Source organism: Amaranthus tricolor, chromosome 14 (genome assembly GCF_026212465.1).
Source record: "Amaranthus tricolor cultivar Red isolate AtriRed21 chromosome 14, ASM2621246v1, whole genome shotgun sequence".
NCBI lineage: Eukaryota > Viridiplantae > Streptophyta > Magnoliopsida > Caryophyllales > Amaranthaceae > Amaranthus > Amaranthus tricolor.
The window spans coordinates 3,660,757-3,683,489 of record NC_080060.1 but is presented as its reverse complement, the minus strand read 5'-3'; the positions used below and the strand labels follow the sequence as shown (position 1 = coordinate 3,683,489).

Sequence of the window (22,733 nt, the reverse complement as noted above, 5' to 3'; positions counted from 1 at the left end):
GGCCTCACTCGTGCGCGTCTACGAAAACTTCCAAGGAGGTCACCCATCCTAAGATTGCTTTCCACCAAACACGCTTAACTGTAGAGTTATTAGAAAATGGGTTCCTATAAAAAGAAGATGCATCTTATTGATATGAGTATCTATCAATCCTTTTTTTAAAGCTAAATTTGGGGTATCACACTCACCCCCACTCAGAAATACAACGTCCTCGTTGGACTGTAGTTTCGGGATCTTTTTCCTCCACTAGGTGCACTGAACACATGATCAGTCACGGTCACAAGGTTGCTCTGATACCATGTCAAGGAATCAACTCAACCAAAAACTAAGCTGATCGTTGAGACCCCAAGATATGTTATATACTCTAACACGCCCCCTCACTCGAGAGCCCATTGGGCTAGAAGTATGGATGCTCATAGGTTATGAATATTCCGCTTTAAATAAGGGGTGATTGAGATTTAAAATCGTAACCTCTTGTCACGTTAGCTTTTGGTACCATATCATTAGCTTTTGGTTGAGTTGGTTCCTTGACATGGTATCAGAGCAACCCTGCGACCGTGAATGATCATGTGTTTAGTGCACTTAGTGAAGGAAAAGGTCCTGAAACTATGGTCCAACGAGGACGTTGTATTCTTAAGTGGGGGTGAGTGTGATACATCAGATTTAGCTTTAAAATGATTGATAGACTACTCATAACAACAAGGTGCATCTTCTTTTCATGAGAACTCGTTTGCTAAGAACTCCGCAATTAAGTGTGCTTGGAATCTTAAGATGGGTGACCTCTTGGGAAGTTTTCCTAAGTGCGCATGAGTGAGGCTAAAATGAGCTAGAAAAACTTATATAGGTCTATGGGTACAGTCTATAATTTCCATGAGTAGTCACCAGCTGTCCGTTGGGCAACCGTTGGGCCAGGGTGTTACAGTATGTGGTGGGTTACAAGAAATTAACTCACAAAAAATTTAATCTGACTATTTAGGTTGCAATGGTTGTTATAGATTCTATCATCTCTCCTCACATAGAAAACATTTAGGGTAAAACTATAAACGGAGCACTTGCTGACGTTTATTTTTTCACTTTAAAGGAGAAATGAATAAATCAATAATTTGGGGTATTCATACTAAATAAATAGCACATACCCTAAATATATATTAAGTACTCTATCAAATTAATTTTAGTAATTTGGTCGAGTTTATTTTAGATTTAAGATGACTTTAATTTACTTCGGAGTTTAAATATTTGAGTTAAGTTTGGTCAAGTTGCATCAATATGGTTTGGATTTTCTCTTTTTCAATTGATGTTTTAATTATGTATATATTAAAAAAAAATTAGAAATATAAGTTAATACTTCTACAAGTTAAATGTAAGATATATAATATAAAGTTAAGTATTCTAATTATGCAAAGCAAATTTTATAATTCTTTTTTAAAACATTCTTAAGTTCAACATAAGACAATTTTGATTGCGCTAAGTAGTACTCCAACTAAATTAACCAAAAGAAAATTGTTTCAAATGAAACAATCTCATGGTGAGATACAGTTTCAAAGTGATCACTTATAATCTTAAAATGACAAATTATGAAATTAGAGTTGAATTTTAAAGTGATCCTTATAATGTTAAAGTGATCACTTACAATCTTAAGTGATCAATCAGAGAAATGAACTGATTACATCGACTCATTTCATGATGAGATTGGCTTATATAATCAGCAAATTGCTCAAATTGATCACTTTAAGCTTATAAGTGATTATTCTAAAAATGCAAGTGGTCCATTTAAAGTTATAGTTGGTAACTATGAGATTATAAGCGATCAATTTAAAATCATAAGTGATCAATTTAATATTATAAGTATATATATATTGGATCAACCCAATAAAAATAATCTTGCAGTCAAATTGTCTTATTGGAAAATTTGTGTTGGTCCCACTGTGAGACCGTCGCGTGTGAGAATTTGGTGATTTTTGAATTGATTTAAGTTCAAAGAAGTTTGGATTTACGTGATTTGGGTCAAGTAGAAGTTGGGTAAAGCTCGTTTGAGGTCCATTTTTGAAAACCACTTTCTATGTCCAGAAACAATTTATTTGGGTTGGGGCATCTATTTATGGGGCGAGTTTTTAGAATTTTAGAAAAAGTTGAGCGAAAATATAAAAAAAATTAAGCAAATAAGCGAAATTCTAAACTTTTCCCAAAAGTAAGCGTCCAAACCCCAAAGCTGTGCTTTGGAGCTGTTCGCAGTTACTAACTGCGAACAGGTCAAAAAAAGACAAAATAGCTATTCGCAGTTACTAACTGCGAACAGAAAATTTTTTTTTTTTATTTATTTTTTTATTTATTTTTTTTTTCTGTTCGCAGTTAGTAACTGCGAACAGCTATTTTGTCTTTTTGCTGTTCGCAGTCTAACTGCGAACAGCTCTTTTGTCTTTTATAGCTGTTCACAGTTAGTAACTGCGAACAGCTTCAAAGCACAGCTTTGGGGTTTGGACGCTTACTTTTGGGAAAAGTTTAGAATTTCGCTTATTTGCTTAATTTTTTTTATTTTTTCGCTCAACTTTTTCTAAAATTCGAGTTTTTACACGTGATATTGTAGCATGTGTATGGTTTAGTTATGGTTTTATGCAAGTTTTAGACGTTTAACATTTCACGAGCCTGAAAGCCTCTAGAGCCCAAATAATCTAACTTTTAGCCCACATTTTTTTTCCAACCAAAAAAAAAATATCACAAATATTGAGACGTTATCAAGAGATAAAAATAGCCTATATCATATATATATATATATATATATATATATATATATATTATGAGAATATAAATACTTTATTTGAAGTTGACTTATCAAGAGATAATCTTTCACAAGGATAGTTCAAAAATATTAACTTTTCACTTTGGCCCATATTAAAGGGCTCTTGGCTTTTTTTATTTCTAAACAATTACCTAATTTTATTCGCTGTTTTTAAAAGTAAACTGAGCCAAATTACGACTTTAGATGAGGAGAGGTTTACTTTGGTTTACCAAGAGGTTTATTTAATGAATTTGTTAGTCAACTATAGTTTCTTTTAAAGAATCTCAAATTATCGCGGGAACAGAAAATTTTCGGTTATCATGGAACGGTTTACGATTAACTTTATATTCTAATTTTTTAAGTGATTTATTTAACTTATAAAATTAAATGTAATTTATACTTGCACAAGTTTAGTAAGTGCTTATTTTAAAAACAATTTAATTTTAAAAATATAAAGTACTCATAATAATAAAAGTAAAATAAAATAAGTTAATAAATTATAAAAAAAGTAGTTTGTTGTACATTAAATAAAGTAGTATAGTATTCATCCACATTATGATTAAAATATTATAGAAATAAAAAGTAAAAAATTTTTAAGGAGTACTCACTTTAAAATAGTAATTTAAATTTGTTTAAAAAAGCAGCAGTGTAGTGTGTTTTACTGCCATGTGCAGTCACATCATTACAAAGGATAGACACTACTCTCTAGTAATTAATAAAGTAAAATCTGAAATTAGTGAGCCGTTCCCCTTCTTTTTCATCTTCCCCGAGTATCCAATAACCCAACTGTTACTCAACAAGTTTCACGCTTTCATGGCTTTATCCTCAATCTTCAATTATAGTATGTACTAAGGTTACTCAATCGTATTAGTAAGTGTTTTTTAGTCCTTTTTTCTTTTTTTTTTTTGATTATTTTGGGGTAGAAATGTTGGTTCTGACATAATTTGCCCAAACAAATGCAAATTGCGGCTGTGACAAGCGATAAATCCGGTTCACAACGGCCATGTCGTCGATAAGCGAATTGATGCGCCGTTTTTTTCTACAACGTTACAGATCGTCAATAAACTGCAAAACTGTTCCAACTCGCCCGTTCCGAGTAACCTCGGACGAGTTTTTGCACCATGCGGGTTAATCCCAATGAAGTTTGTGAGTCTTATAGTGGTCGGTGTCCTAAATTTTTAAGGACACTCACATGTGTTTTAGAGTGTTAGAAGTGTTTATTGTTGTCAGAAGAAAAAAAAAATATATATATATATATATATACATATATATATATATATATATATATATATATATGTTACTTTATAAATTTAAAGAGTAACTTAACTACTTTCAATTAAGTTTAATAGAAAAACCCCTTTAGCTAATTTTTAACGCGGGATCCAAGTTAAATGTAGCAGTTAATTTTTCTGCCGTAACTGAGTAAGAATGAACTTGTTAAATGGCTGTAACACGCATAATTAAGGGTCATCATTTAGTTAACGGTAAATGAATAAAGTAAAATAATACACCCATTAAGAAAAGTGAGCTAGATGGGTAATAATAGTAGCAGAAGTATTTCAAGTTTGTAGTTGTAGATTTATATTGGGTATCAACTATCGCTTAATTTTTTGATTGGACGGTTTTTTGACATGATTTTAAAAGCTAGAGTGACAAGAGGTCAGGGGTTCGAATCTTAACCACTCCTTAATTAAAGTGAAATATTTAGCATCAGATATGAATATGGACCTATGTTGCATCTATACTTTTAATCCAAAGGATTATTGTGTAAGGAGGCCTATTTAAGTTTGTCTTAAACATCAGTTTTTAGACTTTTGGTAAAGATAGTCCTTTCATAGTTGAGAGTGAGTTAATGTTAAAAAATTATACAATTAGACGATTAAATAAAATTTCCTAGACTATATTATTTTTTCTTACTATTAATGATAATATATAAGATAATTGTGATCGATATATAATACTTATAATTGTAATATAGCAAATATTCTAAAAATAAATTATTATCTATTTTGTTCCGTCAAAACAAATATTAATCGTCCTACTAGAATCTGTCACTTAAAAACGTAACTGGTACTGGTAGTATCTTGTTTGGTGGTTTGCGCATCTTTGTTGATATCCCTCTGCGATGAGGTAGTCAACTAGTCATTCGTGCATTTTTCTTTTGGGTTGTCAAATCATTTGAAGTTCTTATTGTGTTTGTTTCAAAAATTAAATAAGAGTTACGTAAATAAGTGTCTGGATTATCGGATCGATTTCATATTAAATTTTATGGAATGATTTAAAATTAAGTTTTATGTCCATTTTAGTTTTTACATAATTATAAATACATTTTAAAAGTCGAGTTAAATCGAGTTTAATTATAAAATAGGGTAAATATCGAATCATCAAGTTAACTTTAAACATCTCTAATTTTATGAGATAAATTACTTTCTCCGTTTTTTTTAATTTTTGAATAGCACTTATTTGACTCAAATATAAAAAAATTTAATCAAATAATACTATTACCAAGAGACAAAGAGTATATTTCTGTATTGTAGAACAAGTTTTATACCACTACAGCTGAGCAGCTTCTAGTAATTGGCAAACAATGACGAGACATGGGTAGGGTCAATTAGGTTCTTGAAAAGAAACGATATGAATTTCAGCTAGCTAATCATCTCCATTAACATTGACTTCAAAACAAATAAAATAGGGATACAGTCCATTTCTCATTATCATTTATCATCATTTTTTAACTTTTGTTTGTGATATTTAATTTGTAATATTTTTTTGAAAAAATTATTTAGAATAATCACATTTTTTATTGATTTTCCTACTATAATTCCAACTTTTGATTAACCATGAATAATTTTAATTATAAGGGGTGTTTGCTAAGAATGCACTAGGTACCTTTTACCTATATAACAAGTCATTTTGGTTTTAAAAAAAAATACAAATTAAATTATAAATAAATCAAAAAAATTTTAAAAATCAAAAAAGAATCAAGTAAGTTTGTTTTTTTATTTTAACTTTTACTTTTTTATATTTTTGATTTTTGATTTTTTTTTTTGGCGATTAACCAGCAAAAATCAGTCACCGTTGGAATAATAATGATCTTGGTTAACTGACTCTAAAGTACGGATTATTCATGGTTAATCAAAAATTGAAATTATTGTAGGAAAATCAATAAAAGATTGAATTATTCTAGATAAATTTTTCTTTTTTTAATAGCTTCCGTTCTTTTTTTATTTATATCTATAAACTTATTTATATATGTTGATTTTAATTTAAACTCATATACATAATTAGACTAATTTTAGTACTAATAAAATGTTTAAAATATAAAAAAGTAAAATATGAATAATTAATTAAGACCCGTTTAGGGCTCTAGATCCATCAAAAATAGTGCGCTAGAATTTAAAATTTTCAGGCCCTAGAAACTCGAGTTTGAGTTCGAAATAATAAATTGAATTCGACACAAACCCGACTCATGACCATCTCTAATCCAAACTAAGTCACCATCCATATGTGTAAGATGATATATATTGTACTTTGCACAAGATATGTTATACCCAAATAATATAGACAAGATAATTGCCATCTTTAAAAAGTGATCTTACAAACTTTTGAGAATGTAGTAAAAGGGTTATGGTACAAGTTGTGTTAAGTATCACATTGAACGATCAAATGTATTACTCAAACACATCGTTAAAAAGACAATTTATCATCAAATAATCATCACAATTAATATTTTATCTTTTTAGGCTCGATTTTATTAAATTATTAATATTAAGAATCATGTATTAGTTTAGTAGTTGAAAACTTTGTTTCATTAGTATGAGAAGGGTTTTGTGCAGGGCTGAACCTGACCCTAGGCAAGGTAGGCCTAGAGCAAGAAAAGGCTTAATATCTGAAATTTTCGTTAATGAAGTAGATACTTAACAAAATTTAAAATTTATTATTTGTTCTTTTATCGATTAAGAAGTATATGACACGCTTAAGCTACATTTATGATAATTATAATATGTTCAATTTGTCTGTAATTTTGCCAAACGCTCATTAAAGTTCAGAATCGACTATCTATAAAGAGGGTTTATTTCATTCAATTTACCTAGGGCCCATATAGTGTCAGGAACGTCACTAGCTTTGTAACACAATTACACAAGTTTAATTATCACCCCCTACAGGCTACATGCTCTTACCCGTAGAAATTCTCTAACCTACCCAAATCAATAAAATATCAAATGCCATCTTCCCTATGAAGATCAAGTAAAAAATTCAATATTCGTGAGGATGCATCTATTGCATCAAATAATATTTAAGTTGAATCGCATTACGAGCAAATAATTTTATACATTGTGGTTGAGATTCTAAATTGGTTGATAGAATGTGGATAAAGTATTGGCATTTACAGAACATTTGGTTATGCGAACAGATGAGATATGGTATTTTATGTGATTCATAATGTGGATTTGACTAAAAGTAGGTCCTTCATATCTACACACTTCCATCTTGAAGACTGTAAATTTGACTTAGTCTCATCTTGCTTTCATTTTTCTTCCTCTTCCGAAAAGCATCTTCTTGTAAACATAATTTATCTTTGCGTTATTATTTCATTAGTTGATTGCCACTATAACTTTTGGGAGGACCGAAGGAGTGTATTTTTTTTAGCCAATCCCATAAATATTACTTCCTCTCTCCCAAACTAAATTCATTTACTCGTTATTCGGTAAACTATCCGCTTAAGATACTAATTATTAACCAACCATCTATTAAAAGAATAATTTATTTATTTATCAACTAATCATCAATTGCTACCTCCACGCAAGTAGACTATCCACATTGGTAGATGTAGCTAAGCTCGACATTCTTTCTTTGATTCTCATTCAGCCATTTAAATTACATTTTTATCTTATTCACACATTTCTCATAGTTTCTCATAAAATATGGATTAGTACTTTTTGTTTTACTATATTCACTCATTTTTCTTAATTTACACCTTATTTGTACTTGACACTTTTTTTTTTGAAATAGAGAGTATTATTTTGCTTGAGCTCATTATATATATATATATATATATATATATATATATATATATATATATATATATATATATATATATATATATATATATATATCAGTGTCGTTCCTGATCTTTTGTAAGCCCTAGGCAAAATAATAGATTAAGGCCCTCTCTATGAAAGATCGATTATGGTATTTAATAAGTACGTGAACAAATAATAGAGATGAATCCCTTTATGTTCAAATAAATTGTTTTCTTCATGATTCATCTTCTTCTTCCTCTCTCAAACACGACTTCTTCCTAAAAATATTTATTATAAACTCACAAATATAACTGAAATTAGGCCTCCTATATACGATGGGCCTTGAACAGTGGCACTCCTTACCTACCTCAGGAATGGCCGTGAAAATATTACACTTTTATATGTGATCTTTACGTTAAACTATCAACAATTATAATTTTTAAAAATGATTGATCAATTATAACCTAAATTAATGCAAGTCTATATTTGTTCAAATTTTGACAATCTAACGTAATGCTAGATAATACGACTAATAGAAGAATGGTAACTTGAGAAAACAGCAATAATAATATGAAATCTTGAACTAAAAGCATGTAGCCTAGTGCGTGGTTTATGGAGAATGCTCTGGCAGCTGGGTCAAGGTTGGAGGAATATCATTCTTGAAGGCGATGCAAAAGTTGAAATTGATTCACTGAATGCGAATGGAGTAAGATATTTGTATTCTCGGATTCTTATAGAGAATTTTTAGGCTTTGGCGAAAAGACTCAATACTGTAAGTTATTCATTTTGTTTTAGAGAATCTAATTTCATTGCCTAGAGCTGTTTAAAATAGATCCGAAAATTTGATATTTATCAGTTTTTGTAATCGATTCGAACTTAATCCGACTTCAAAATAAATTTTAAAATTGATATAGACACAAGATCTGATTTTGAACCGACCTGAAACATTTGATCTAAAATCGACACAACAACCCGGTCCGAGTGAACACCGGGCTTGCCATATAGGCTATTGTTATTAGTATAATTACATGGAACGTGGAACGTAGCCACGTTCTGCGATCCGGGAATGTCCGTCCCCAATCATGCACCACGAAACACGACCCGAATCACTAAAGGTGACGTGCCGGTTTTAGAAGAATTAAAGAAAGGATAAAAAAAATGAGATGAAATCTAGAAATCTAAGAGAATTCCACTTGAAAATAATTTCTTAAAGCAAAAAAATCATTTTAATTTAATATTGTTTTCGATTATACATTTTATACATAATATATCTCGTACCCAATCGTTTCCGAGTCAATCTAGATTGCATTCCGTGTTCTCATTCCCATTCTCCATTTCCAATCGAATGTTGTTTTAGGAAACAATGGTTATTAGTTTGTGTCATGAGGAGTGGCTAGAAGCTAGGTACCCAATTAGATCACTATCTTGTTCAATTTGATTTTATTCATTAATAAATCTTGCTCATTTTTTTAAAAAAAAAATTTTAAAAATAAAAAAAAATAATTTCAATTATAAATAATAAGACTACAAAAGCCAAAACAAATTAACATGTGGACATATCTCAAGAAACCACCACCAATTTTTTTCCTTACCACCTCATCCCTAGCTACTACAAAATAAAGTTATAATGTGACCTATTTTATTGTTTGAGTGATTTAATTATTTAGTTGGTAGAGGATTAAACTGGCCAGAGAATTTTGAACAAGAGGTATAGTTAATCCAACTTTGAGTTTTTTTTTTGGCTTTGGGAAATTAAATGCTTATTGGTTCCTTCATTTTTTAATATTGGTTGCATTTTATTTTTTTATATTTTTAATTATAATTTGAGTCTTAATACATATAAATAAATAAACTTATAAAAATATATATTAAAATTTCATACATTAAAATGAATGCAAAATCTCACATAAATATATTTTATCTTTTTATATTCATGAAAAATATTATTTAAAATTTTGCTATCTAAATATGAAATATTTCAAAGATCAGTAACCGATATAATGTGAAACAAAGTACACCATAAGATCTATCAAACCTCTTTCCAAAGATAAATATATATTAGAGTTTTATGTTTTCATTTAGAGTCCATTGACAACATCTAATGAATTCTTTAGTTCTTAAACTTAAGTATATGAGTTTTTATTTTTGGTAAATGAATTTCAAAGAAAATTAACTTGATTAAATATTCAGGTTTAAAATTTTATTCTTAATTAATCTAACCTATTAAATAAACAAATAATTTCAATCCTATATGAGTTCAATTTCAAGTTAATTGGATAGTCTCTAAAAAAAAGGGAGAATAAGTGTGAAAATATTTCAAATTCAAAACAAATCAAATCAATCTAAAAAAGGGTACAAAAAAAGAAAATACAAACATAATCAAATTAAATTTACCAATTTAAGGGAGATTATTTGCAACTCATTGTAAATTTTTATCTTCACTATCTACGTCTTTTAAAATGTCCTCTTTTAAAGGGAAAAACAATAAACAAAAGATGACAGCTGAAGTATGAGAAAATCTTCTACATTCCACATCCTTTGTTTGCAATAATAACAAAATATATATATATATATATATACATATATATATATATATATATATATATATATATATATATATATAAATCAGTAATATATATATATATATATATATATATAATCAATTTCTATATCATTTTGTAAAATCCCAATTAAAAATTTTATCATCATCAATTCAATATTCCGCTCGAAAACAAGATCCGAATGAGAAAAGAAATGAATAATTCAAATATGTACCCCTCCAAAGTGGACCAGAGTAATATGATCAATTTTACCCCAAATCTCTAAAATTCCCTAATTATACATACCTCAAATTGATTGTAAATTTGTAATCATAATGATCAAGAACTATGATTAATAATTAAGAGATCTCACAAACTACTTCAGCATGAGCCTGTTTCCTATGGAAATTTCTATGGCACCCACAAGCCGCACAAACAAGGGCATTGCTTGTACCTTCCGCACCCATCGCCATGAATTCCCTGCACCCATCTACGGCATAACCTCCGATGCTTGCCGCATGATTTTTCTGACACTCCCAATACTCATTTGTTGTAGAGTTATTGTTGATTGTTCGCGATCCTTCATCTCTTTTCACCACTACTTGCCTCTTCTTCATCAATTTGTATTTTTAATGGTTGAATATAGTTAAATTTTACTGCAATTGGTGAGAATTACACCCCTATAATAATACTGTATGAAAAGTCTGCAACCACACAAAAAATACAATAAATATAAAAAAGGAAGAAACAATTTGAATTTAGCTATTTATACACCACGCAAAAATGGAAATATATATAGGGTACAAAAAGTAGAAGAGAAGAAAGATTTTGTAAGATTGATAAGAAACCCTAGCTAGGTATAACCCTAAGTTGAATATTTATAGCAAATTTGAAATGAATATTCTAATTTAATGTCTCACTTGATTCTATACACTTGTCAATCCACTATTTTCATTTACATGGAGACAAAATATTCTAGATTTCACTTAACTTATAATAGACAAATTTTTGTAAGAGACGGTTTTTATGAGAGACTATTTCTAATTAGATCGACTCATAAAAGAAAATATAGAGTATTTTAATGGGCTGAACTTAAAAAACGTCTCTCAGGAAAGCGGTTGATAAAATACAAAATAAGATTGATTGGTAAATATGTTAAAAACAAATATGAGGCTAAATTTGTATGTATTAGCTATATACCTTTGTTTTCCTCATAAATACTTTCCTTTTTGATTAATTAATTTCCTGAAGAGAAAACAATCCTGTATGATCTGATTTACAGCATTAGGACAAACCAGATCATATGATCTTCAAATCAACGATGGAGATTCAAGCTAAGGAGTGAATAAAGAGGGTAGAAAACTATAAGCAAATAAGGAATTAAAATATGTTGTGGGCTCAATGAAAAAATGGTATACGATAGAGGGGAACCATATACATCTTTTCATGGTTAATAAAAAAAACCCTAGATAAGAGGAAATGATGTATTCAACTCCCCAATAATATAAAATTGGGATATAATAATAATAATAATAAAAAAGGGTAAGAAAATGAAGTTTGTGGGTACCCTACGTATACTAATATGTGGAACAAGAAATTTTGGAATTACAAGACATTCTTAAAAATTATTTTTATTAGAATGTTTTAATGTATATTTACTATTTTTAGGTAATTAATTATAATTTTAAAGTAATCACTTAAAATTAAAATAATCTTATTTTATAATTTTTAAGTAATTATTTATAACTTTAAATTAATTATTTACAATGTTAGAGGGAGCACATAGAGAATATGGCTAATTATGTATACCCTTATACAACACGAGTTGTTTAAAGTATGGGTATAATTCCAAATTAGACAACTCTTTTCCATTGTTGATTGGATTAGCCTGTAAAGTTGGGCTTTCACCTAAAAATTTGAATAAAATAAGATTGTTTAATAATTTAATTTCAAAAATAAGCTTCGTGAAAACTTAATTCCCAAAATAAACGTCCGTACATTCAAACCTAACCTTAAAGTAAATCGCTGTTATTAACAGCGAAAGACAAAATAAATAAATAAATAAATAAAAGCCACTAAGTCGTTGTTACTAACAACGACTTAGGGAGTTGACCAATCAACTCCTTAAGTCGTTGTTAGTAACAGCGACTTTAAAGTTAACTGGTCAACTCCTTAATCTCGTAGGTTGGAATGAGGAAGTAACTGAGAACTGGAAACTTAAAACGCATTAAGTTGCGACTTAAAAAAAATAATAAATAAATAAATAAATAAATAAATTTTTTAAGTCGCTGTTACTAACAGCGACTTACTCCAAGGCTAGGTTTGGATGTACGAATGCTTATTTTGGGAACTAAGTTTTTATGAAGCTTATTTTTGAAATTAAGTAGTTAAAACATCTTAATTTATTCAAATTTTCTTATTTTAAAATGTTATGTGGGCCCAAGGTGAAGGAGAAATCAAGATGGGCTGTGTCAACAACCCATTGTCTATTATTTCAAATTCTCTCATAGTTAGACTCACAAAATTTTTTATAAGATGTAATTAATACAAATATTAAGACGGTTTCACATAAAGATGGTTTCTCATATAAATAGTTGTTCGACTATTAGTAGTTAAGAAAATATTGAATGTTCAGATAATGAAACATGATTATAATTGTAGATTAGTTTGACAAATTGGAAATATTGATTGGTTTGTAGCTGTTAATTAATCTAATTGTTTTATCCATGGAGATGTTTGATAATTAATTAAAAAGTTTATTAAATATTCAAAAATTAATGCAAAAGCTTTTTTTCCTTAATGTAATATATTTTTGATTTTAGATTAAAATTTGACGTTATAACTGGCTTATAAACTATTTATTAGAGATAATTTTTTAGCTTTTTCATCAGAAAAATTTCAAAATAGGAACTAAAATCCAACAAAAAATAATTTTATGAACACACCTGTAGCTATGTTTAATAACCAAAATCCCAAAGGTTGTGCAAAAATTTTCTTGGATGAAAGAATGAATAAAGTTTAACCTCTATACAGTTTGGAACACCACACTAGGATTTGTTTCAATTGTGTAATTATTAGAAGAAATACGAGTCACCTTCAATTATTGCGACATATATCTCATATTTGTATTGGATTAAATAGTTTAATATTAGAAATTTTTAGCTTATGGGCTTTTTATTTTCAGGTCGTTTCACCGTGAGACGGTCTTAAGTAAGACTGCTATTCCTTTTTAGGCTTTGTTATAAAGGATTCGGAAGAAGATTAAAGAGTCTCATTGGCGAAACTATTTAAAGCTATTAGAGACCATCTCTCAGTAAAATAACTTTAATTTATATGTTACTAATTTACTATTTAATCCATGTATAAAGCGCGTCTCACATAGAGCCTGTCTCATACAAGAATATGTAAACCAATTAAGCTTATACTCCAAAAAAAATAGTAAAGCAAGCCTCTAGGCCAGTTCAATGAGCGCATCCCTGCAATTGTTTTTTATTACAGGGTAATGCAAGGTAAGGGTAGGATTATGTGAAAATCAAAATCAAAATCATAATCTTACTTAAAAAAAAATTTAATTTTTAAAGTTTGTCGCTCTTTTTATTCTGTCGTTACTCTTTTTTAAATAAAATTACTAAATTGTCCTTTGACTTAATTTTCTAGAAAATACTTCGATCTCACCCATAACATTTTTATCTCTCTAAAAACAATCAATAATTAGTTAAAATTTATAGATTCAAAGCTTAGCAATTTCAATTCGATAACGACAACTTGAGGTAATTACGTTATCATCTTCGTCGCGCAAAATGCGCGACTAGACCACAGCTCGGTCGCATGAAACGCTTTTTAAGGTTGAAAAGTAATACTATTTAAAAAGTATTTTTTTGACAAAAAAAATATTAATTTTCAACTATAAATTAAAAATCAATGCAATACCATAAAGTAACAAGTTCTTATAGTTTACATATAAAACTATTATATTTAATACCATAGGGTTCATATTTGATGTTTTTAATATTTTCAAAGAAGAAAACAACAAAGAACTTGAGACTACATGTTCTTCCAATGATTTTAAAACATACTAAAACTTTATTATTGAATTAGATGAACAAGGCATCATGATTAGCCGCCACCATCGATCTCTATATTTTTATAGAGCAAATAAATCATAACGCAATTTAAAGGCTATGGGCCCCTAATTTTTCCTCATTTTCTAAATTATCCTTTCCTCTTGTCACGACCATAGGTTTTGAGAATACCCCTTTCCTTTTTAAAGTGGTCGAATTATATGATTTTATTGCCTAATATTTGATAGATATTTAAATATAATTACTTAATACAAATTCAATTCAAATAAAAACTATACCCAAATCATTTTAAAACTCATGATTAAAAATTATTGGGTGTTTGAAAAACTATTGATAACTATTAGACGTAATTAATTTGTTTATTTATTTTCCAACAAGTTAAACTAGCTGATATTATACACGTTGATGGAAACAGCTTATTGTTAGATAAATTAACTATTTAATCATATGTTTGCACATAAATAAACTTAATTATTTAACAAATTATTTTATCCAACACTCTTAATTATGATATCAGATCCTGATTTTGAGATGTTAGAAAGAATATGATCGACAAGAAAAGAGGTTGATAGGTAGAGATCACTAAATGTTTCTCACCAACCCCACTCAACTCGTGAACCTGTTATACAAGTTTTTAATGATCAATCAAGCTTATTAAAAATTATATACCAACTTCATACCAATTATTGTTTGTTTTTAATCTATCGTGCTTATCCCACATTATTAACAAAAAATACTTCTACGTATAAGCACTCTCATTATTATAAAAATTAATTTAAACGAATAACTTAATTAAAAATTATATACTCTAATGTCTTCTCACATGAGAGCCTTTTGCGCTAAAAGTGTGGATACAGTACAAATCACTTTCATCATACCTGACGCTAAATATTTCACTTTATATGAGGGGTGATTGAGTTTCGAACCCGTGACCTCTTGTCCCATCAGCTCTAATACCATGTCAAAAAACCAATTCAATTAAAAGTTTAAACTGATAATTAATAAACTTAAAATATGTTATACACTCTAACAATTAGAATTCAATATGTCACAAACTCACACTAATCACACTCATATAGAAAACTAAGGCTTTTTAAAGATTTGATTTTAAGAAAAAAATATATAAAGATGGTAATAAACTGTATAACATATCCTAGCAATATATCCTCATCATACCTTATATAATCTATAATATTATATACTCCCTCCTATTCAGCTTATGTGTCCCATTTTCTTTTATGGTCAAGTCACTTTAATTATCCCATTTCTATTTTTTATATGAGTTTTTGACTTTTATGCCCTTAGTAACTTTATCCTATTTTCAATTATACCCTCCATTATCCATACTAATTTTCCTCCCTTACATTAAAAAACCCATAATATCACTCTCTTTCCTACTCTTAGAGTCCCACTTTTGACTCTCCTTAAAATCCGTAAAAAGTAAAATGAGACTTCTAAGGTGAATATGGGGGAGTATAAAAAAAAAAGCCTCGTTCAAACTGCTTTGACTTGTACTCTAAAAGCTACTGGCTCGCTAGTATGTTAAATTCTATGTCTAGTTTGACTTAAACAACGAGTGGAATTAATGTGCTCAATCCTGCAATATGCAGCTGGCAATTGACTGAAAAAGCAGAAGTACGTAGTTGTTGCAGATCTTTAAAAGAAAATTTCACATTGTGCTGCAAAATATATATTGCCCCAACTCATAGAGGACTGTTTCATGGCATATGAGAGGATTTACGTAGACCTCATCAAGCAAGTCAACATACACAAAGACAATATAGACGTACATCTTGTTCATTCTTAAAGAGCTGGTCCACTTGCACCCTATAAATGTATCGCCTAACACCAATAATTAGTGGTGGATTTAACACAATGTCACTAAAGTTAGTTGAAATTACTTAAATTCAATATAAAATCAAATATTATGTGTAAATATATCTCGATTAGATGAGTTGGTTAGTGTATTATCTTCAACATATGTGACTAGGAATCAAAATTAAATATTTTGTTTTAGTTAAGTTGACATCATTTTTTTTTTATTTTTTTGAATCCGCCATTGTTGTAACAATAGACAATAGTTGAATGAAGTACAATAGCAAATGTGTTAAAACTTAGAGAGATAATGAGGAAATAGAATGAGTAAAAGTTAGAAGATGGTGATGTTTTTACTCATTGATGTGTTTTTTTACATTGGTGAACTTCCATATTTATAGGCAAGTTCATCTATAATTACATTGAATGCATTCACATTAAGGTAAATTCATTAATTACCTTCACACTATATTCATTAATTACCTTTCACACTATATTTCAACACTCCCCTTGAATGCATTCTAATTATGTAAAAAAAAGAGTAAAATATTATTACAATATTTCTATTTAATACTGCCTCGTTAAAAAATCTTATCAGGAAAAATCCAATAGGATAAAAACCTGAATGAAGGGAAAAAGAGTGCAGTGAGTATGATTCTCCCCCTGAGTTCAACAGATATCTCGTAGATGACACATTCTAATTTTATATACAAGTTGCTCGAATCTCTTTGATGGAAGGGACTTTGTGAACAAATCTGCAAGATTTTCACTGATTGAATTTGTTTGACTTAAACAACGAGTGGAATTAATGTGCTCAATCCTGCAATATGCAGCTGGCAATTGACTGAAAAAGCGGAAGTACGTAGTTGTTGCAGATCTTTAAAAGAAAATTTCACATTGTGCTGCAAAATATATATTGCCCCAACTCATAGAGGACTGTTTCATGGCATATGAGAGGATTTACGTAGACCTCATCAAGCAAGTCAACATACACAAAGACAATATAGACGTACATCTTGTTCATTCTTAAAGAGCTGGTCCACTTGCACCCTATAAATGTATCGCCTAACACCAATAATTGGGGGTGGATTTAACATAATGTCACTAAAGTTAGTTGAAATCACTTAAATTCAATATAAAATCAAATATTATGTGTAAATATATCTCGATTAGATGAGTTGGTTAGTGTATTATCTTCAACATATGTGACTAGGAATCAAAATTAAATATTTTGTTTTAGTTAAGTTGACATCATTTTTTTTTTTTTTTTTTTGAATCCGCCATTGTTGTAACAATAGACAATAGTTGAATGAAGTACAATAGTAAATGTGTTAAAACTTAGAGAGATAATGAGGAAATAGAATGAGTAAAAGTTAGAAGATGGTGATGTTTTTACTCATTGATGTGTTTTTTTACATTGGTGAACTTCCATATTTATAGGCAAGTTCATCTATAATTACATTGAATGCATTCACATTAGGGTAAATTTATTAATTACCTTCACACTATATTCATTAATTACCTTTCACACTATATTTCAACACTCCCCTTGAATGCATTCTAATTATGTAAAAAAAAGAGTAAAATATTATTACAATATTTCTATTTAATACTGCCTCGTTAAAAAATCTTATCAGGAAAAACCCAATAGGATAAAAACCTGAATGAAGGGAAAAAGAGTGCAGTGAGTATGATTCTCCCCCTGAGTTCAACAGATATCTCGTAGATGACACATTCTAATTTTATATACAAGTTGCTCGAATCTCTTTGATGGAAGGGACTTTGTGAACAAATCTGCAAGATTTTCACTGATTGAATTTGTTTGACTTATACTATATTATATTTCTGGAGGTCATGTGCAAAGAAAAGTTTTGATGCTATGTGTTTGGTTCTATCCTCTTTTATGAAACCTTCACTAACTTGTTCAATACAATCGGTATTATCTTCAAAAATTACAGTTGGAGAATTTATTATCGAGTTTATCACACATTCTTCTTGAATGTGACCAATAGACAATAGTTGAATGAAGTACAATAGCAAATGTACCCAATTACTAGAAGAAATTTGAGAAGTCATACAAAGCTTAATAAATAGGAAATGAGGTGCGAGTTGAATGACAAACATAATCAAACAATCAAGCGGATGAACGTTGTGTGTGAGTTGGAAGAAAAGCTAGACAACATATAAGTGTCATGTGCGCTTGTGGGTTAAGAACCCGACAGTATAAGAAGGGTATGTATACATGTTGTAAAACACACTGTTGCTATATCATTGACTGTGCGGATGATTACAGCTGGATTGAACGGTTGAACCCCAGCTGCTGGGCAGATGCACGTTGCAAGATACAGACTTCGGGCTGTTGAGAGTCCATGCCCAGACTGCCATACATTAGACATAGTAGGTATTATGAGTCCGTTGTTACAATATAAGTTATAGCTTTATGTATTCGCATTTAGAGATTTATTGTGTACTAAAGAATCATTATGAAGAATGTAAGAACATAACGCAAGGGGTGAATAAATTAATGTATGATAGTTTTACGAATTTGCATGTCAGATGTCTAAAAACTTAAGTTGTCGGAACTTGAGTTCAACGTTATTAAAATGAAACAAAACAATTTGCTTGTTTACAAAGTTCACTATTAATAGCTACTCTACGCCTAGAATTACACCTCTTTATCATTATAATTAATCTTAAGCTTATACACCCTTGAATAACTTGCACTTAGCCTATATTCTAAACAAATACCAAGTACAACATCACGCTACCATCTAGCTATCAAACGCTTAGTGAAATAAAGATATATAACTAAATTGTACTTCATCTCAACTTAAACCTCTAGAGTCAAAATTTTAATCAAGAAGTTAAAAATATAAAGTAAACTAATGTTTCTTGTTTCTCATATTTTACTCTTTTAAGATAAAGTCAAAAATATTATGCTTACTATTAGAGATAGTGTTCAAAATAAACTCGATGATTCGAAAATTATCCAACTGTATCGCCAAATCCAATTTGACCGGATTTCAAAAATGATTTACAATTATATAAAAAAACAACGTGGAAATAAAATCCGATTTCAAACCGATCCAAAACACATAACCCGAAATAAATCCGCTGATCCAAATGAACACCTCTACTTACAACAATTTTCTTATTTTTCTATTACACTGTATCCGTGAATACTTCTAACAATTAACATAGTGCTAATAGTGAAAAACTAATTGTTGATCTGACTACATATAGCCAGCTTGCTAGAGCTCTACAATATGTTAGTATCACTAGATCCGACGATGTAGCAACATATCTTTTGTTTAGGCATGATCGAAGTGAATTTCATTTTCATGCTATCAAGCATGATTTCTTGTACATCAGAGGCACACTTGAACTGGTGGCAAGTATTTTCTTCAACCCCTCCCACGGGTACACTTTCCTATATATGTGATTTTATTGGGATGTGTGTCCTAACATGCATAAGTCCCTCTTTTAGATATTGTGTTTTTATTGGTGATTCAGGTATGGTCCACATCAAATATTTAGAGAAAGGTTAATCAGTTTGATGAATCATTCCTCTTGTTCTGAATGGTATCATAAATGGTGTGACTTGAGTGCACAATTGATGTGTGCATTCATGTGTGACTCTTGGGATGGAATCCAATAAGTATGTTAATGTGAGTGTTTAAGTTGGTAACTTAATGATTGTAGTGTTTAAGTATGATTTATTGAGGTGAAGTATTCATAGGAATTATTGGTGTTAATGGTGATTAATGAAGAAATGCAAAAGGTCTTGGAAGTTGCTTTGCTCGAGCAGAAACTGACATAAGAAGTCTGAAGGTCGCTCAACCAGCTTGCTTGACCGAGCGAGCTCTTGAGTTGGTTGAGCGGACAAATATAATGTATCCAAAAGCTGTCTGTAGCTCGCTCGATCGAGCGGTTCCTCTGATACGCCTAGGATGCTATTTTTGACCTTTCAAGTTCTTGGAGCTGTTTCATATCATTCATTATTCAACATTAAGCATGTATTAAGTGAGCAATTATCATTGAATGTACTTAGTACTATAAATAGAGTTCTCATACTCACTCAAGGACTATCAAATACAACCCCTAAGCCAAACACATAGCCTTTTGATTTTATCTCTTACTCAATTGTAATACTTCATTTGTAAGAGTGTTTTATACTCCTTTGATATAATATAAACAAGAAACTACACACGACAGAGGGCGTAGCCATCATTGGGTGAACCTCCTTAAATCTTTATGTCTCTTTGCAAGTTTTACATTATCAAACATTGTTTAGTTCATTGTTAATAATATTGTTCATCAAAGTTCTTAGTCTCATATCGATCTTGGCAAATTATTTTCACCTCTTATTATCCATAGGTTTTAGGACGGAATATTATCAACTTCGTATACAGTCAACAGTTCTCTTATTTGGGTCTTGTGCACAAGTCCAATAACAAATTCATCATTGTACCAAAATTAATAATTTTAATCTAATGATGTTCGGTTCTTTGAAAAGTAACCTACATCGAAAAACTAAAAAAATGTTAATATAAATTACTAAATGACTTTAGGATGGAAACTCATAAACTTCTTATATAGGTCATATATGCAAATCCATTAACAAATTTATTGGGATTAGTTGCGAACGATCCTATTCACATTTTTTTGCGTTCGAATTCTACTCGGTTATAAAACTGAAGACCTCATATTTTGATTTTTGACTTTTTTTTTAATGGATTTGTAGTCAACTTGTGTATAGCCATCGCCACTTGCACGATTTAATACGAACTAAAGTTTATCTACATAAGCGGACCCCTATAATAAAGAACAAATTGATTTTAATACAAGAGACTTAATTGTAATGCCTCCTACATTTTTGAAGTTTAAAAAATCAATAATATACATTAACTAAAATTTCATATACTTATTTAATATTTGTTTTTAGGTTTAAAAACACTATCTTAAAAATGATTGTGTATTTATACACCACCCCAAACAAAGAACAACATTTCAATTCAAACCTTTGAGAGGCGAAGTATAGAAAATTACTTTAGGTTGTAGTAACTAGTAATAACTTAGAAGTGGCGCTTCTTGATGATCATACTTCTTTAATTTAGCATGGACTTTAGAATATCTATATGCTTGGAATGCAAACATCAAACGAATGATATTAGGTGGGATTAGGAATAGCAATAGATTCTCAGCTCAACTTGAACCCGTGGACCAGATCCATTTTAACAAGTTAGGGTCTTGTATTTTGAGACCCGTTGGATCTGATGTGCATATAAATAGGATGGGTCATTTGGACTTAAATTCGTAAATCTAGTTGAACGTTGTTCTTTCTTTACACATGGTTAAACCATTTCAATCTACCTTCACTCATCTTTACAGAGGGAGTGCAACCCATAGACATCATTCATAACCTAATTCCTAATCATATTCATCCTTGTATGATTGCACATCCATCTCAACATTCATATCTCTGCTATTTTTATCTTTCTTTCAAGTGATTTCTTAACAGGCCAGCATTACAAAGTAAAATTCAATTAAAGTCGTGAAAATAAGCATAGGCTTGTTTTAGGCTCCTATCAGGACCATAATCCTTGAGATCCTTAAATACGAATTTGGGCACTAGAAATTTAGACCCATAGATTCAGATCCGAATTTTGATTATCATCTCTCAGAAAACAAATTTCAATTCGAGTTCACCTAAACCTAGCTAAATTAGATCCGTTGTCATGTGGTTGTACCAAATTTCTGTAATAGGTGCAGCCGTGCAGATGATGTGCAGAAAAGTCTCATATGAGATAACGTCATGGATCTTGCATCAACATGTAGGAAAATTCAAGATCACCATTTGGCATTAATTTTGTATGCATGGGCCATGGATTAAGGCAATTTAGGTGTATAACTGACAATTTTTAATTTAATTTTATATTCTTCGTTTTTCGAGGCCTTTATATATGATTTTCAGAGTTGATTTGGTTCAAGGATTCTAGTTAATTAAAACACCTATTGTATATGTTATTTGAGCTCCATGCATACATATGCACTAGATATGGAGCAGTTTAATATTTTGTGCTACTTTTGACTAAAAAATTCCAATATAAGTGGTATGTACACCTTATCATAATTGGAGACAAGGTTATATTTAGGCCAAAAGAGTTAAATGATCGAAGTTTTAATAGAGTAATCAAAAGTTTCAAGACAAAAATTGAAAATTGAGTTTAATATTGGAAGTGAATTGAGTTTGAGTTTGAGTTTTTCAAACCGATTTTATAAATAATTTGGGTCAAAATAAACTTTTCAACCGTCTTATACTTAATCCGTAATATTTAGTCTTGATTATTGAAATATTGACCAAACAGATAACCAGATACATGTAGGGGTGTAAGTAATTTGGTGAAAAAACAACACCGAACCAAACCAAATCGAATAAGTAATTTGGTTTGACTATATTTTAAATTTCGTTTAGTTTGGACTGAATTTTAATTATAAT

General features: G+C 29.8%; 1 protein-coding gene across 1 annotated transcript; it reads right to left on the bottom strand.

The window, feature by feature from the left end:
- Nucleotides 1-10,601: 10,601 nt before the first annotated feature.
- LOC130799808 (mini zinc finger protein 3-like) lies at nt 10,602-11,173 on the bottom strand. Its single transcript, XM_057663048.1, has one exon. The coding sequence runs from the start codon at nt 10,952-10,954 to the stop codon at nt 10,697-10,699; it is 258 nt and encodes an 85-aa protein (XP_057519031.1). The 5' UTR covers nt 10,955-11,173; the 3' UTR covers nt 10,602-10,696.
- Nucleotides 11,174-22,733: the final 11,560 nt, after the last annotated feature.